This window comes from Beta vulgaris, chromosome 3 (assembly GCF_026745355.1).
Source record: "Beta vulgaris subsp. vulgaris cultivar EL10 chromosome 3, EL10.2, whole genome shotgun sequence".
NCBI lineage: Eukaryota > Viridiplantae > Streptophyta > Magnoliopsida > Caryophyllales > Amaranthaceae > Beta > Beta vulgaris.
The window spans coordinates 5,996,327-6,016,202 of NC_079204.1; the positions used below are offsets into that span (position 1 = coordinate 5,996,327).

Genomic DNA, 19,876 nt, shown 5'->3' on the forward strand with positions numbered 1-19,876 from the left:
GGAAGTTGGGAGAAGTACTTGCCACTGGTAGAATTTTCTTACAATAACAGCTACCAAGCTAGCATCAAAATGGCCCCATATGAAGCACTCTATGGAAGAAGATGTAGAACACCCCTTTGTTGGAGTGATATTGATGAAGCTCGAATGATCGGACCCGACTTGATACAAGAAACGACAGAAAAAGTACGATTAATTCAGACCAGGATCAAGACTGCGCAGAATCGACAAAAGAGTTATGCAGACCGACGAAGGAGACCACTAGAGTTCATAGTAGGTGATCATGTTTTTCTGAAAGTCTCACCCACTAAAGGTGTCATGCGATTTGGTCAATCTGGTAAGCTTAGTCCAAGATATATCGGTCCATATGAGATTCTCGAGCGAGTGAATGACGTGGCTTATCGACTGGCGCTACCGACAGACCTAGATAAGGTGCATAATGTCTTCCATATATCGATGTTAAGAAAGTACATACCTGATCCAAGCCATGTGATTAGGCATGAACCTTTTACAACTGAGAAACGACTTGACTTACGAAGAAAAACCGATTGAAATTCTTGACCGTAGGGAAAAGCAGCTCAGAAACAAAGTAATTCCCATGGTAAAGGTTTTATGGGCCAACCATTCGTCGACTGAAGCAACTTGGGAAGTTGAAGATCAAATAAAAGCAAAATACCCTCATCTATTTGCTTAGATTATTATGTATGTTTATCATGTTTGATCTGCATATGTTATCTAAATTATGAATATGTTTTACTTTCATAATGATTTTTGATATGCATTGCATGACCTTATTTTGACTTAGTAAGTTTCGAGGACGAAACTTTTTCTAAGAGGGTGAGGATGTAGTATCCCGTATTTAAGTAATACTAATTGTCGGATTAATTATAAATTAAATATTTCCAAACTAACAAAAAAACAAGAATTATAGATATTAGAATATATAATATGCTATTTTAAGTTTCCTTTATTTAATCTAACTTGTGGACAATAGAACAAGTATATACTTAAGTAAAAATTGAAATTCACAAAAATGCCCCTATGAGTCTAGCACTAGCCCATCTTCTTCCTCCCTCCAATTTCCTTCTTTCTCGACATATCTTCATGTTCACACATGAAATCAAATATTCACCATTACATTTCAACACCCACGGACCTCCACGGCTCCACCTACCCAGCACTTCGTTTCTCTCGCAGCACCCCTCTCCCTCTTCGACCCACCTGCGCCGCACCGTCACGACGACACCACCAACCTTCACCTTTGCCGCACCACCACAACGCCACCATCACCACTTGTGACATCGTATACCACAGCAGCCACGCACCAGCCCTCCTCCCAACCACCGAATACTTCCGCGACCAGCAACGACCCACGTACACTCCTTTCTCTCTCTTCGACCCACCTGCACGGCCGCACGAAACGCCACCTGAAACGAGCCACTCCGAGACCTTCAAACTCGCCGCTGCAGCGTCCATATCCGGGACGTGCGTTGTATCGCGCCTCCTCTGTTCCTTGACTAGGTAATGAACGTTACCTTTTATTTTTTTTCAGTTTTTCATTCTTCTTTTCCTTTTTAGGCCCTAAATGTTTTAATTCTAAATACTTATTGTATTGGTTTTATTTGGGCCTAAGTTCTAGAATATGCAAACACACTAAGAAGTAATGAAAATGTATAAATTGTCCAACTCTTATATCAGAAACCCATGTACAAGTTGTTAAAAGTGATTACTATTTTAGTTGTTGAACTCTAAGAACAGTCATAAAAATTTGATCAAATTTATAGTCATGTGAAGAAGATAAATTAATTACTATAAAATTTAACTTAATGTACATACTTATGAAAACTCGTAACTTATACATATCCACTAAATCATGAGTAAGCATACTTTACTAATATTCACAATAAGTTTTAATGTGAGTTAGATGTATGGAAATAAAAAGATTATTTTAAATGAAGGAGGTTATGATAATAATATGACTCCATGTATTTCCATAATAAGTGATGTAGGCAAAGGCATAAAAAAAAAAAAATATATATATATATATATATAGGAGATAAGTCTTAAGGTTAAGATAATCATTAATATTATTTAATTATTGGTTAGATTAAGGAAAAAGGGATATTACAAGCCTCCCCCGACTATCAAAGTTACTAAGCAGATTTGAGGTAACGTCTACTGCTAACACCCGCATTCCCTTTTCTAAATATATGTTTTATATGATATTTATAATGTTTATGTTAAATGTATGCTTTTATGGATTGCGGGATATGAAATACTTTTTATAAACATGATATTTCATGACGTTACGTAATATATGATGAATTCGAAAGATTAAAGAATATGATTTCCATGATGATTGTGAAGTATAATGTATAAATAAAAAGAAATGAAACATGATAAACAAAAGTGAAAGATGGTTCTTGGCAGTACGATGTTATGTTGGTCGTGCACGTACCGTTCTATTCTATGGCGGAAACGCCACCTTCTGGTTAGGGGCAATTGTCCCTGGTGGCACCGCACTATGCATGGCTTTATGCCACCTTCTGGTTAGGGACATTGTCCCTGGTGGCTATTGCCCTACGATTATGATGATGATGATGATGATGATGGGAGACGTCCCTATATGTTATACTCGCCAAGTTACCAATAAGATAATTATGATGATGATTATGATATGAAGATAATAATGAATTTATGTTTACATAAAATGTTTATGAAATGTTTTTACTCTATTCTCTTCCTCCTGTTTGCAACTAAAATGAATTGAAATGAATTTACGATGTTAGAGTAGTATGTTACTGGGCTTCGGCTCATGACGTTTTGTTTTTCTGTTTTAGGTAATGACGGGGATGACGGAAATGGCGTAGCAGTGAGGAATAATTACTACTTAAATTATGCAGACTCTTATTAATATGTATTCTAAGCTTGAGAACATTAGTTTATGAACCTTAATTATTTCACCTAGTTATTTATGCATTTCTAATTAGTTATGAAGTTTAATATTTATAAAGTTACGTTCTTTAACGAACTTATGTTGCCTTGTATTTTCCAAAAGGAAAGTACGGCAGTAACGCACCGACTAAGTTAAGTCTTCCGCTGCTAAGTAAGAGTTAATTAATGAATTAATGATGCTTAGGAGTTGGGGCGTTACATTGCACCACAAAGATAGCTTCATTGGTGGAACCATGGGAGTATGTTAAAATCGGGTTGAGTTATTTGAGTGTCATGCCCGTACTTTTAATGTTTTAGGTCACATTGATTCGAAGAAAAAACGTCCATCTGATATGTCTGTTGAGATGTGGGCACATCTTGATTCCATAGTCAAACCATAGTTTTATGGCACAATTTCATCCGATCTATTACAAATTGTTCTTTCCCGTGGGTTACATTTGTATCCTACTACTAAGTTGTGCTTGATCACTTATATTGATGTTGATTGGGGTGGGATGTCCTAACATTTGCCATTCTATTTTGCGATTGTTGTTTTCTTGGAGATAACTTAATTTCTCAGCAGTTTAAGCGTTAGCCTACTCTCTCCACATAAAGTATCGAGGTAGAATATCATGGCATCATCTATGTTGTCGCATGAGCTTGCTGGTTAATACATAATCTTCTTATGATGTTATAGTGCCCTCTCGATACAAATATATTAAAAGGCGTGCATAAACAAGAAAATGTGCCACGTGGCACTCTCTCTAGAGAGTTTTTTTTTTTTTGAGGGGACTCCCTAGAGAGTTTTAGTTCTCAATAAAAAAATTTAGAAATTGCATAGTATAAAGTTTGATCCTGCGACCTCAAGTACCTATACTAAAGTCTTAACCACTAGACTAAGTTGTATTTAATGTTATTATCATAAAGTATTATATAATAAATGAAATTTTTTTTCTTACCCGGAGCATAACCCGGACCTAATAACTAGTTAAATCTCAAAAGGTGAATTATTTCAATGTATCTGATGAAATTCAATTTAATGAATCTCCAAGAGAAGTGGCCGAGGCCGAGTCGGATGCTTCTCTGGTAATAAAGGTTGTCGCATTATTATGTGTATGTAATTATCTGAAGTAAATTGGAGAGGGGAAGGTCAATAAAGGTGGCTGATGAAGGAGATCGTACTAAACGTAAGCAAGGGGTCAGAAGTTTCCAAAAAGAAGACTACGTACATGAGTAGGGCTGGGAATGAGTTGAGACAGCTCGCGAGCTACTCGAACTCGACTCGGTCAAAACTCGATCAAAGCTCGACTCGAGTGAGCTCGACTCGAGCTCGAACTCGACTCGACATGTTAACGAGTCGAGTCGAGCAACTCAATACTCGACTCGAGAAACTCGTGAGATACTCGATAAAATTATATATATATATATATACTTTTAATTTTTTATGAAATTTTTACTTTATTTTTTTCTATAAAAATACTTGTACCTTTCTTTTTAAAAAATGAAAAAAAAGTGTATAAAATGACCAAAAAGTAAAGTAAAGAATTTCTTCTATAAAAAATAAAAATATATCAAATGACCCAAAAACATGAAATGAGTTTGAGTTCGAGCTTGAAATGAGTTCGAGTTCGAGCTTGAAACGAGTTCGAGTTCGAGCTTAAAACGAGTTCGAGTTCGAGCTTGAATCGAGTTCGAGCTCGAGTTCGAGTTTAGGTTTCGAGTTCGAGTTCGAGCTTGAAAATTTGAAACTCGCGAGTTTTCGAGTCGAGTCGAGTTTGAGTATGAGTTTTCGAGTTCGAGTCGAGTTTAGTCAAACTCGAGCTCGACTCGCATCATTGCCAGCCCTATACATGAGCATTGACGATTGACGATTGACGCTGAAGTCAATGATAGAGATCATGTTAAGTAATGTCAATAACATCGTTGCATATACATGATACATCATACATGCATCATGTATAACATGATAAACATTAGCTCTTTCTACTGTTATTAAAATATTGTGTTTTTTTAGTCTTATAAGACATTATATTATGCATTGTAAGTGACATCCATAGAAATGCATACATATTCATCAATATGATTAACTTAACATGTACGCACTGGCGGATTTAGAAGAGGGATTTGGGTACTGTCATACCCCACAGTGTCATAAATTGGTTTATTTTCGTGTATAAGAAATGACACCTCGACCAAAGAAATCAAAAGGGAAATAACCCGATCTTCTGAAGTTTTTTTTTTTTTGATTGGGAGATTAAGTCAGCCCAAGGGCTAACCCTACCAAGGCTACTAGCCTTGTAGGAACTACCAGCACATTGGCTGGTAATGCATGCAAAGCATGCTAAGGAAATACCCCAACATAATGCTGGGGGTAAGGATCGAACCCCTGACCTCAGAGATCAGAGGGGAGTGCTCTACCACATGAGCTAGCTCCTCATCCTTCGATCTTCTGAAGTTATGTTCAAGGATATGAAATCTCAAGGAATGTTTTTTTTTTCTTTTACATATTTTGGGATTTATGACATTAAATTTTGAATAATATTCTATGTTGTAATATTTTGAACATAAAATATTTTTAGATATTGAGATCAAGTTTATCCGATCAATTCATGCGCACAATATTGAAAATTTGGATCCGCTATTGCATGTATGTGTGCGTTTACTGTATGTGATGTTTGTGGGAGTAGGTGTCCTAATTTAATTATAACCTAGATAATTTTAATATTATATTTTGACATGTAATGTAAACAAATTTAATCTTCTAGACAAAATCGATGATGTAAGAGCATGTCAAACTTTTCAAAAAGAAAAGAAGACGCATATCACACATCATAAGTCATAACATCGGTGATCATGTAGAAAATTATTTATTTTTTTGTAATTTTTTTTTATAATATAAATTACTGACAACTAACAAATATGTGATCTATTTTGTGACATAACTAATATCAACTATGAAGTTTGTTAGCTACATGGTTCATTACTAATGTTGCTCATTTGATTTAATTTGTATATCCATTTTTTAAGATTTATATCATTTTTCACCATACAAATTCTAGAATACTAATAATAAAAAGTTGGCGGTCCCCACTTTCTCTTTATACCTTTCTTAAAAACTCTCCACTTTTTCTATATAACATCTATAAAAAAAAAAACGCAAGAAGTATCTTATTATCTTTCTGAACCCTCCCCCCCTCCAATTTATTTTTTTCCAAAATCTTCTTTTATTGATTATAACAGTTAAAAATAGGACACTCTATAAAATTTAGTCTCTCCCAAAAATGAATAACTTCATACCGAGTTTGTTTTGTAAGAGATCACCTACTGTTAAATTAAAATTAAGCAATGGTAAGCCCAATATTAAGGGTGCGTTCTATTCAACTTATTGGGCCTGAACTTATTGGACCTTATCTGAACTGAACTTATTGAACCTGAACTGAACTTAGTGGAACTTATTAAACCTGATTGGACCTGATTCAACTTAGGGTGCGTTCTGTTCAACTTAAAAAATTAAGTTTCAGGTCCAATAAGTTCAGATAAGTTCAGATAAGTTGCAATAAGGTCTAATAAGGGCAATAAGTTCCAATAAGGTCTAATAAGGTCCAATAAGTTCCAATCAGGTGCAATAAGTTCCAATCAGGTGCAATAAGTTCCAATCAGGTCTAATAAGGTCCAATAAGTTCCAATCATGTCTAATAAGGTCCAATAAGGTCCAAATAGTCAATGTTTAATAAACATTTGTATTATTGTCCATTATTTTGTTATTCATAATTTCATATCACTATTAGCTGATTATGTTATTATTAGAATTTTAATTAAAGTACCACAATAATTATATAGTAGTATACTTGTATTAGTGTCTATTATTTTATTATTTATTTGTATTATGCCTATTATTTTATTATTTATTTATATTATGTCTATTATTTTATTATTCATATTACTATTAGCTGATTATGTTATTATTAGAATTTTTTATTAAAGTACCACAATGTATATTATTATACTTGTATTATTGTTTATTATTTGATTATTCATATTGCTATTAAATAATATTATAGTCATGGTCAAATAATTAAGGTTAACAATAATAATAATAATTATAATTACAATATTTTGCAATAATAATTATAATTACATTATTTTATTATTTATTTGTATTATGTCTATTATTTTATTATTTATTTGTATTATGTCTATTATTTTATTATTCATATTAAATTTTTTTTGCTTTTCTACTAGTGTTTTATAAAATCAAAACAAGACTATTAAATATATTAGTGGTGAAAGAAAGTTATGTATAGGCAAATATATAAATAGTAATTTTTTTTGTTAAATTAATTATCATGAGAGATAATTAATAATCATTATTTTTTAAAGGACGAATTATAATAATTATTACTCCATAAAAAATTTTGAGGGGCAGCATTTACGTTAGTGGTAATATTTATGTTATTAATGATCAATTTTTTTGTCTAATAAGGTCAAATAAGTTTCAATCAGGTCCAATAAGGTCTAATAAGTTTCAATCAGGTCCAATAAGGTCTAATAAGTTTCAATCAGGTCCAATAAGGTCTAATAAGTTTCAACCAGGGCCAATAAGGTCTAATAAGTTTCAACAAGGTCAATAAGTGTTCCAATAAGGTCCAATAAGTTCCAATCAGGTTCAACCAGGTCCAATAAGTTGAATCAGGTCCAATTAGGGTGCGTTCTATTCAACTTATTGTCCCTGAACTTATTGGACCTTATCTGAACTGAACTTATTGAACCTGAACTGAACTTATTGGAACTTATTAAACCTGATTGGACCTGATTCAACTTATTGGACCTGATTGAACCTGATTGGAACTTATTGGACCTTATTGGAACTTATTGACCTTATTCAAACTTATTAGACCTTATTGGCCCTGATTGAAACTTATTAGACTTTATTGGACATGATTGAAACTTATTAGACCTGATTGAAACTTATTTGACCTTATTAGACAAAAAAATTGATCATTAATAACATAAATATTACCACTAACGTAAATACTACCCCTAAATTTTTTTTATGGAGTAATAATTATTATAATTCGTCCTTTAAAAAATAATGATTATTAATTATCTCTCATGATAATTAATTTAACAAAAAAATTTACTATTTATATATTTGCCTATATATAACTTTCACCACTAATATATCTAATAGTCTTGTTTTGATTTTATAAAACACTAGTAGAAAAACAAAAATTCTAATATGAATAATAAAATAATCGGTTTTTTCACCATATACCCCTGACAAATTTTTTTTTGCACCGTATACCCTTTCAACTTTCCAAATTCATCATATACCCCTCACATTTCGAAAAATACATCAACTTACCCTTTTGACTAACGGTGTTAGACTTCCGTTAGTCATTAACCCCTAATCCCCTCTAACCCTAATCAACTAACCTAAATTAAACCTTAACTCTAACCCTAATCTAATACACTTTGGGATCTAACCCACTGCCACATCACCCTCATCCCTTAACCCACTTCCACATCACCCTCACCCCTTACCCCACTGCCACATCACCCCCACTCCTTACCCCCACTGCCACATCACCCCACCCCTTACCCCACTCCACCTCCCCACCACTGCCACATCACTGCCACATCAGCGCTGCCCCCCTCCACCTCCCCACCACCCTCGAATCCCGCCTCCCCACTCCCCGGCAACCCCCTCCCCACCACCCTCGAATCCCGCCTCCCCACTCCCCGGCAACCCCCCTCCCCACTCCCCGGCAACCCCATTCGATTTTCGCACCCCCACACAACCCCCGAGACCACGCATCCCCTTCTCCCCAGACCACCCACCCCCGTCGATTTTCGCACCCCCCCACCCCAGTCGATTTCCTCGTCGATTTCCGCAGCAGGTCAGCCCACAGAAGGGCGAGATCCGACGGCAACTTGAAGAGACAAGGAGGGGGTTTGGTGCGACGGAAAATTGGGGGGAAGGGGAGGGGGAGGGGGTTGCGGGACTGAGGGGGGAAGGGTTACGGGGGGTGGGGATGCGGGGAGGGGGCTGCGGGGGTGGGACTGCCGGGGAGGGGTGCGCCGGGGAAGGGGGAAGGGTTACGGGGGGTGGGGATGCGGGGGAGGAGGCTGCGGGGGAGGGGGCTGCGAGGGAGTGGGACTGCCGGGGAGGGGTGCTGCCGGGGAAGGAGGCTGCGGGGGGTGGGGCTGCCAGGGAGTGGGGATGTGGCTGTGGTGGGGGAAGGGTGGGGTGGGGGTGGGGGTGGGGGAGGGGTGGTTAGGGTTTAGGGTTGATTAGAGTTAAAAGAAGATTAGGGTAGGGTTTAAGGTTAATTAGGTTACAGGGGGTTAGGGTTTAAGTTAGTTAATTAGAGTTAAGGGGAAATTAGGGGGTTAATGACTAACGGACGTTAACGCCGTTAGTCATTAAGGGTAAGTGGATGTATTTTTTCAAACCTGAGGGGTATATGGTGAATTTGGAAACTTGAAAGGGTATACGGTGCAAAAAAATATTTGTCAGGGGTATATGGTGAAAAAACCGTAAAATAATAGACATAATACAAATAAATAATAAAATAATGTAATTATAATTATTATTGCAAAATATTGTAATTATAATTATTATTATTATTGTTAACCTTATTTATTTGACCATGATTATAATATTATTTAATAGCAATATGAATAATCAAATAATAAACAATAATACAAGTATAATAATATACATTGTGGTACTTTAATAAAAAATTATAATAATAACATAATCAGCTAATAGTAATATGAAATTATGAATAACAAAATAATGGACAATAATACAAATGTTTATTAAACACTGACTATTTGGACCTTATTGGACCTTATTAGACCTGATTGGAACTTATTGGACCTTATTGGACCTTATTAGACCTGATTGAAACTTATTGCACCTGATTGGAACTTATTGCACCTGATTGGAACTTATTGGACCTTATTAGGCCTTATTGGAACTTATTGCCCTTATTAGACCTTATTGCAACTTATCTGAACTTATTGGACTTGAAACTTAATTTTATAAGTTGAACAGAGAACGCACCCTTATTGGACCTGATTGAACCTGATTGGAACTTATTGGACCTTATTGACCTTATTGAAACTTATTAGACCTTATAAGCCCTGATTGAAACTGATTAGACTTTATCGGACCTGATTGAAACTTATTAAACCTTATTGGACCTGATTGAAACTTATTTGACCTTATTAGACAAAAAAATTGATCATTAATAACATAAATATTACCACTAACGTAAATACTACCCCTCAAATTTTTTATGGAGTAATAATTATTATAATTCGTCTTTTAAAAAATAATGATTATTAATTATCTCTTATGATAATTAATTTAACAAAAAAATTTACTATTTATATATTTGTCTTTACATAACTTTCACCACTAATATATCTAATAGTCTTGTTTTGATTTTATAAATCACTAGTAGAAAAGCAAAATTTTTAATATGAATAATAAAATAATAGACATAATACAAATAAATAATAAAATAATAAATATAATACAAATAAATAATAAAATAGTAGACATAATACAAATAAATAATAGACACTAATACAAGTATAATACTATATAATCAATGTGGTACTTTAATTAAAATTCTAATAATAACATAATCAACTAATAGTGATATGAAATTATGAATAACAAAATAATGGACAATAATACAAATGTTTATTAAACATTGACTATTTGGACCTTATTGGACCTTATTAGACCTTATTAGACCTGATTGGAACTTATTGCACCTGATTGGAACTTATTGCACCTGATTGGAACTTATTGGACCTTATTGGAACTTATTGCCCTTATTCGACCTTATTGCAATTTATCTGAACTTATTGGACCTGAAACTTAATTTTTTAAGTTGAACAGAACGCACCCTAAAAAGAAGATTAGCCCAACAGTAACTAAGTTAATTTCTTTCGGTAACTAATTTAATCTATTTAATAACTAAATCTACTTTTATATTAAAATCAGACCGTTTCTTTTAATAATTTTTTTTTAACCCTCACAGCCTCACTTTGTACACTGCCAAATTGGAAGATGCCTTTGGCCTCACTTTCACTTTACCACGCAAACGGGGCACTCGTATTTCATACGACCTAGTCTTAGTCTCATAAAATGATTGAATTTTAGGACACTACTTACATTCTAACTTTTAAATTCTAAATTATAAATTGATGACTTAGCTTTCTAGCACGTTGACTTGACGTTATTCCCATTATCCTTCGTATCATGTATTAAATACGCAACTAAATCATACATTTCTTCCTACTTCACTTCTGTCAGCACTTTCTACTCTGTTTTTATTATTTTCTCTCATCTCATCAACTATCACACGTAATTTCAGTCCACAAATAACAATAAACAAAATGAAGGTTTCAATTTCATCTCTTACCTTTCAAATCCTAATTACTAAGTTATTTTTCTTTTTTTATTGTTGAATTAGGGGTTTTGTTTGTTTTATATTTCTTATTGATTTATTCTTTCTTTATTGTTTATGATTCAGAAAGTTGTGTTGAAATTGGATATGCATGATGATCTTAGTTGCAAGAAGACAGCTTTGAAATTGGTCTCCTCTGTTCCTGGTAATTCAATGTCATTTCTGACCTTTATTTTCTCGATTTAGCTTTTCATGTTAATCATCTATGATACTTTGACACTTTCATTTACCTTAAGAATCGCAAAAACTTGACTTTTTTTACAAAATAACAGAGTTGGATATCTGACTATTTGAGTACATACTTAAATTATTTATTTTTTGAAAAGAAAATTCATTCGTTAATATGAAGTCATACGACATCAAACTGAAAGAAACTTTAATTTTAATCTGGCGAAATTATGATTGTTGAGCAGAAATAACCCGTTTAAATACCTTCACATTGTTGTCCGATATAACTTTCTAAAAAAGAGTCGTGATTTGATGTAATTTTTATGGTAGAACTAAAGTAGACATTTAGGGCATGTTCTCTTTGGCATAAAATAACTGAATTAAATTGAACTGAAATGAAATGAATAGTGATATGTAAGAGTAAAAGCATTGTCCAAAGCTGAACTGAAAATAAACTGGAGAGAACAGACACTTAGGGTCTGTTCTCCCAGCTTATTTTAAGTTCATTTCAGTTTAGTTCAACTCTGAACAATACTTTTATTCTCAAATATCACTATTTATTTCGGTTCAGTTCGATTCCATTCAGTTTATGTCGAAGAGAACGATCCTTGATTCATATCTGAGTAACATTGTTAATCATACATGGCATTATATTTATTAAGACATTATTCTTATTAATTTCATTCTTATAATATTAGCAAAGACTAAAATTAGATTAACTTTTGTAGGGCTAGATTCAATCTCAGTGGACATGAAGGTACAACAATTGACTGTTATTGGCGATGTGGATCCTGTAGCAGTGGTGAAAAAATTGAAGAAGAATTTTTACGTAGAACTTGTCTCAGTTGGGCCTGCAAAAGAGCCTGAAAAGCCCAAGCCCGCTGAGCCCATACCTGTTGTTCAAGTGAATGACTATGTGCATGCACATAATTACTCCTACGGATATAATCATCCAAACTATTACGTCTACAGCAATGGTTATGTCAGATGTGTTGAAGAAAATCCAAATGCTTGTGTTATATGTTGAGTAATTAAATCAAAGAGATTTAATAATAATTAAGGATGAGTTAAATTTTTATTTTTTGATTACTTAAGGTGTAAAGTAAAGATTAGATTGTATGCAATTTTGTTAAGGTAAGATTTAACTTGTATAATTATGTGTCTTAATTTGTACGCATTATCGATTTTTTTTCCATTGATTGTAACTAGAGATTAAGTCATGAACGTCAAACTTTTATCTAATTAGTGAATATAATTATTCAATGTCAACAAGATTAATGAGCACATTTTTAGAAATTATTGATCGAAAAGATTGTATATTTTTTTTAATAATATTTTAGAGAGAAATGCATATTTGTACGTAATTCAAATTTAGAATATGAAAACAATATGTTGTTCATTTGTTTTTCTCGTTGCACTAGTTTAACCCATTATCAATCCTTGTTTTCATATTTGTACGTAATTCACGCCTATCACATGGAGTAGAATTGAATTTTCTTAGGTGGAAAAAACGGGGGTCGACGTAAAACAATATGTAGTTCATTTGTTTTTCTCGTTGCACTAGTTTAACCAATTATCAATCCTTGTTTTCATATTTGTACGTAATTCACGAATCACGCCTATCACATGGAGTGGAATTTAATTTTCTTAGGTGGAAATAATGAGGTCGACGTTCCTCTTAATGATTTAACTGATTTGTATCCCCGCCTCCCTTTTAAATGATGTAGGGGGGCATTTGGTTGGGGTCTTGTACTTTATTTCCGTACTTGTATGTTGTATGTTTAGTCAATTTATTAACGGAATCCTTGTTCTTTTGTTACTCCCAAAGTCCTCTATTTTTATTTTCCCACCTTCAAGGTTTCACTTTCCCTTTGACTCGTCATTAACCACCCAACCACCACTTGAACAAACTGTCTCAACCACTAGCATAACCCACCAGCACCTAACCACCCAACCACGACCACCAACTCCCCAACCAACCAACACGATTTGACCTGACCACCACTTAACCCCTCAATCAAGACACGAGACGTCGAGAACCGCCCACACAACCAACATAATAGCTCACATAAATGATCCAACAATCGAGAACTATCACCCAACCACCACAATCGCCCACACAAGTGATCCAACCATAGAGAATTCGCCATTACCATCCACCACCTAAACCTCCTATAAATTAACCTTAGAAAAAACATGGAAGAAAAGAGAGAAAGGGAGGAACGAAAAATTGGCAAAGGCAAGAAAAGGAAGGGGAGAAGGTGGCGACGTAGGGAAGGGGAGGGGGAGAGGCGAAATGTTGCCAAAAAGGAAGGGGAGGGGCAATGGCGCGGTGGAAACGGGGAGGGCAACGACTCGGCAACGCGATGGCGATACTGGTTGAGGAAGGGCGGCGGGGGCACAACAAGAGAGGGAGAATATATTGGTGCTATGGTGGAAGAATGGTAAGATGATGAAGAAAGAGGAATGACAATATTCTGACTAAATAACGTTTTAAATTTAAGAGTTTTGCTTTCCTTTCTCCCTCTACACCTTTCTGAAATATATTCCCTTAACCCTTGACAACCAAACGTCCCATTAATTTATTTTTACAAGCAATTACACCCTCCCCTTTCCAATTACACCATCCCCTTTCAATATCTTCATTTTTTGTCTATTAATTTTTCCGGTTTTCTTCCCACTTCAAAACATCAATATTAGGGACTTGATACATGGATCTAACAAGATATCATGTTTATCCTCTCATAACAAACGGCAATACAAATTTTAAAAACTAGAAGCTAACAATCGAGACATAACTCTTACAACTTGATCATATCACTATTTAGTTTTACCCTTAAAGGCATAATCAAGTTCCCAAATAACAAACATGGAAAAATGATGACTATATGGAAGAATTATTACAATACTAATACATTTATGGGATTCTCAATAATGAAAAATAGATTTTTGAGGTTTCGTAATTTCTCTAAACATTTTATGGAAGATATACTAAGAAAGAAGGGAAGAAAACACATAATCTATTCTAAATTATAGATATTTTAGTCATATCTATATTAATGTTTAAAAGTCAAATGCACGATAGGTCTTCATACCCCAATCCTCACCTTTCAAGCATTAGATAGGAAAATTGAAGAAAATTACAAAATTGACTTATATTTCTAGCTAAATAGGAAAATTGAATAACAAAAAAGATAATAATTAAATTTTTTCAAACAGATCTTCAATTGCTAATATTTTTTCTAAAAGTAAGGAGAATTCCCTTGCAAAGAAGGGGGGAAATTGGGAATCCTTCTTGCAAAATGTGAGAATCGAACCCTTGTCGTCACAGGCGTAGAAGGATGGCCTTACAACCACCATGCCAACCTTGATTCTCAAAAATTGCTAATATGGTTAGGCAAACATCACAGAAACATTTTAAGTGCTCGTTTGGTATGCGTGAGAATTTAATTCCTGTAGTAACTTTCATTTCCTAGGAAATTACTTCCCTTATGTAATTCCTAAAAAATTGCCTAAATTTGTTTGGTTGACATAAAAAACATTTGCAATTCATGTGGGAAGTCTGATTGATCAAAGGGGGAGTGGGTGATTAAATTCCCACACTTTGTGAGAATGTTAATTTTCCAAGGAATTTCTATTGCACCCAATTCTCAATTTCCTGTCCACCAAAGAACTTCTCAAAGGAGAAAATCATGTGAGTTTTTATTGCCTACACAAATTTTTGTCAACCAAGCAAACACTAAGACTACAATTAACTTATACTTTTTTTTTGATCAATGTGATAAAATTATGAAACTTCAATAAAATTGATTATGATTTATCTTCATGCTAGGTCTGCCATGTTTAATGGGCCATCCTCATGGCAACCGCCACCAATATCTTATGTTAAGGTCAATGTAGATGCACACATCACTCAAGGAAATGGGGTGAGCTTGGGATTGTTAATTCGTGACGATCGTGGCGCTATCAAAGTTGCTGGGGTTAAGTCCAACAAAATCACTTTGTGCAAAGAGTAACGATGAGTGAGAAAGAAGAGAGAGGTTTCTCTCTTCTCTCTCCTCCATTACCACCACATAAAACTCAACCCCAAACCGCCCTCAAGGCACAAAGTCACCTACCACTCGCCATCCACACAACCCAGCAAAGCCAACCGGAGGATCCAGCCGCCACCGCCGCCAACGTTAGAACATCACCGGAAACCTCCACCATCAACAAAGGTACGTTTAAACAGGCCCTGGGAAGGGCAGATTTCAGAGGGGGTTTTACACTGTCGGAATCATTCAATACAATGACCCATAATCTACCATTTGCTACTGCACCACCACCTAATATGGAAGCGAAAGACGTCTTCCTACCATTATCGGAAGAAGAGTATGGTTATTAAGTCAACCATGGCAAAATGCTATCATATGTAAACCTATGGGGAAATCTCTCTCTAAAGAATTCCTCAAGCAAGAACTAAGTAAGAAATGGAGGTGGAAAGGCGTGATGGAGGTCACGGCCATCGGAAAAGGATTCTACATAATTGTATGTCCATCGATGGAGAAGAAGGTGGAGGTGCTTACGGGAGCCCATGGTGTGTAGCTGGAGTTACATATGGACCCAACCTTGGGTACCCGGATTTAAGCCTTCCCAAGTAGCATATCACAGAAGCAAGTATGGGCTCATCTACCTGAGCTTCCAGTTGAGTTCCTCCACAGGGAGATACTTTGAGAATAGGGAAAGCTGTGGGAGAGGTTCTAAAAATTGACACTAACTCCATTGAAGGGGATAAGCGACGGTACGTCGATATGCTTGTGGGTTAGTGCAGCAAAGGTACTACCAACTGGAGTTTGGATAGGGAAACTATACCAAGAGGTAATCTATACGGGTTGTCCGGGATTTTGTAGTGGTTGTCACACCTTTGGACACCACTCAAAAACATGTCCTAAAGCCACCATGATACACCACAGGGAGGAGAAAGGAAAAAATGAAAATGAAATTCCCGTTGGAGCAGGGTGGAAGGAGGTCCAAGGGAAAAAAAGGAGGGAAACAGGTAAAAATCAAAAACAAGGCTTTGCTGAAAAGTGGGTCCCAAAGACTTTACATGTCAACGGCAAAGAGGAGAGAGGAGAGATGAAAAGTGTGTCAGACCCAAATCCCTTTGAAGCACTTTGTGAGACCCAAGGAACCTGCAATGCCGCCTTTTCTCCCCTCCCTTCTGATAAAACAGAAATCTCACCCAATGACAACTCGAAAAGTGGGGAAGGAGCTACCTACACGGAACCCAACCAAGTTAATTTATTTAAAGAAAAGACCCTGCTGCCATCTATTTTTTCGACCGAAAACTCTGAAGTAAAAACCCATAAACTCATCACAGAAAACCTCCCCATAAAAATTGCCATACTAAAACCTCGAAATGGACCCCTTTCCACTTCTAGCCTTCCAGAACCAACAACGGTCGGAAATCATCATCACATCCCCCCACCGCTTCCCCCCAGACACGCACCACCATCACCACCCATTTCCCCCCACGAATTCCAGTTCCAGGACTACACGGGCCTCTCCTGTTCAATCGCCATGTGCGACCGCTAATGCCGGAACTGAATCCGGGATTCACGGATTATGTGTTCCCACTGGAGGAGGAGGGTTATGTAGAAGACATGACATTCGAGAAAATGAAGGAGATGATCTTGAACCCGAAGGTCGACCCGAAGATGTCGAAAATTCTGCTCATGTACAACCACGATGCGTGTGCCTTCACTCCCCCGCACATGCCTCAGTTTCAGACATGCATCACCTACCGGCCACCATGAAATATTCATGAAATGGTTGCTGCAGAAAAAAGGGGGGGTGGAGGAGGAAGAAAGAGCACTTCTACAGAACCTAGGGCCTTGGTTGGACCCAACCCCACTGCTTCCCACCGAAGGCTACTAGTTCGAGTATCATATTCAGCACAGAGAGTGACATTCAAGACAAACCAATGCTCTAATAGCAGCACGGATTCGCACACCTCTGAAACAATCCAATTGTCAGTGAGTTGGGAAGAGGAAAGCGAGAAAAACGCCTGCGGAAGCCGTGACGGTTCTATGGCCACAACGTGCCTTTTGGATGTGCCCGATAACGGGACGAGAAGTAGAAGTGTTGGGAGCTCACGGAGGGGAGCTATACCAACATTCTCAACCGACCCCCGTACCTAGGAATATGTCGGTGCTATTTGGAATGCACGGGGGATTGCTCGCCCTTCATTCAAAGCAAACTTTAGGCAGTTAGTGAGTACACACGGGCCGGACATAGTAATTTTGGCAGAGACTTGGGTTAGTAGGGAACATACGGAGGTGATCGTGAGGAAGCTACCGTTTTCGGCGTGGCACTTGGTGGATCCGATTGGTTTTGCTGGGGGTATTCTTCTCTTATGGAACCCGGATAGGGTAACTATCCATATTACTGGAGGGAGTACTCAAAGTGTGCATGGGCTTGTGGAGGTACGTAACCCCATATCTTCCTTTTTGCTTTCTTCAATTTATGCTAGTCCGAATGCTATTAAACGTCAATCATTGTGGGACGAACTTGTTGTGGTGGCAAATACTGTGAATGTACCTTGGATAGCTGTCGGTGATTTTAATGAGATTTTATGCCAAAGTGAAAAATTTGGTGGAGACCTTTGAGTAGAAAAAGAGCTGAATTGTATGCTGAAACAATGAATAAATGCAACTTGATAGACATAGGTTTTCACGGCCCTAAGTTCACTTGGTCCAATAAAAGAAAGAATAATCCTATTTTCCAACGCCTGGACCGGGGGTGGGGGAACCCTAATTGGTTTCTTGCCTTCCCAAACTCGGCATTGTGGCATCTTCCTAGGATTACGTCGGACCATTGCCCGATTCTCCTTTACCTAGATAAGAGACCCCAACCAATAGGAGCGAAGCCGTTTAGATTCGAACCAATGTGGCTACTTGAGCCTTCATTTCATGACTTTGTAGAGGTCGAGTGGGAGAATCTAAGGGAGGGAGACCTGCAGGAAAACTTAGCAGCCTTGTGTCGTTCCCTTATCCATTGGAATAGGACCACATTTGGGAATGTATACCATAGGAAGAATAGAGTGCTAGCAAGACTGACGGGAACCCAAAAGGCATTAGCTGAATCCCCACATTCCAGTTTCCTTTTTGACCTAGAAGTAGAACTCCAGCAGGAGCTAACCCAAATCCTAGACCAGGAGGAGGCCCTATGGGCAGCCAAGAGCCGAACTAAGAACATTGCAGAAGGGGATAGAAACACACGATACTTCCATAGAAGTGTGGTTATTGCCCGGAATGTGAGCAGAATTTTAAGTATTAGGGATGGAGTCGGGAATATCTTGGAGGATGCCGCAGATATTAGAGAGCACATTTCAAACTTCTTTGTCAATCTATATGGGACGGAAAAGGAAGTGAGCATTAGAGAGACTAGGACCCACCCTATCTTGATTGACTTACAGGGACCAGTAACCAATGAGGAAGTGAGAGGTGCGCTTTTTGGGATGCACCCCAATAAAGCTCCAGGACCAGATGGCCTCCACCCGGTCTTCTTTCAAAAACTATGGAACCTACTAGGGGAAGAGGTCTGTCAGACAATTAAAGGTTGGGTGAGGGAGGGTTGTATACCGGAAACTATGTGCGAGGCCACAATTTGCCTTATACCCAAACAAAATCCCCCGGAAACTGTAAAACACCTAAGACCTATAAGTTTATGCAACACTCTCTACAAAGTTCTCACTAAGGTTCTAGTTAATAGGCTTAAACCGTTTATGCCTAAGCTAATCTCCCAAAATCAGAATAGCTTCACTAAGGGAAGGGGACCGGATATAAACCTAGTGGTAGCTTCGGAGGTTTTACACTCTATGTCTAGGAAGAAGGGTAAATTAGGATGGTTTGCACTAAAAATTGACCTTGAGAAGGCTTATGATCGAATTGAGTGGAGTTTTGTTAGAAAGTGCCTTCAAATCCATGGATTGGATGACCACACGATCAAAATCATCCTTGACTGTGTTTCCAAGGCCTCGTCAACTATTTTAGTCAATGGTAGAAAAGGGGAAAATTTTAAACACACTAGGGGACTTAGACAAGGTGACCCAATGTCACCCTACCTGTTTAATCTGTGCTTGGAGGCTCTGACAACACTGATTAATGAGGCCTGCCTAGCAAAGAAGTGGACTCCCTTTTGGGTGGGAAGGAAGAAGGTCCCTGTGTCCCACCTCATGTTCGCTGATGACCTCTTACTGTTTGGAAGGGTCGAGGAGTCGACAGCCTTCACGGTCAGGGAGGTGT

The 19,876-nt window shown here is 37.0% G+C and overlaps 1 protein-coding gene across 1 annotated transcript; it reads left to right on the forward strand.

The window, feature by feature from the left end:
- Window positions 1-11,225: 11,225 nt before the first annotated feature.
- Window positions 11,226-12,887, forward strand: LOC125495810 (heavy metal-associated isoprenylated plant protein 39-like). Its single transcript, XM_048640638.1, has 3 exons — window positions 11,226-11,358; window positions 11,490-11,568; window positions 12,320-12,887. The coding sequence occupies exons 1-3, from the start codon at window positions 11,353-11,355 to the stop codon at window positions 12,616-12,618; spliced, it is 384 nt and encodes a 127-aa protein (XP_048496595.1). The 5' UTR covers window positions 11,226-11,352; the 3' UTR covers window positions 12,619-12,887.
- Window positions 12,888-19,876: the final 6,989 nt, after the last annotated feature.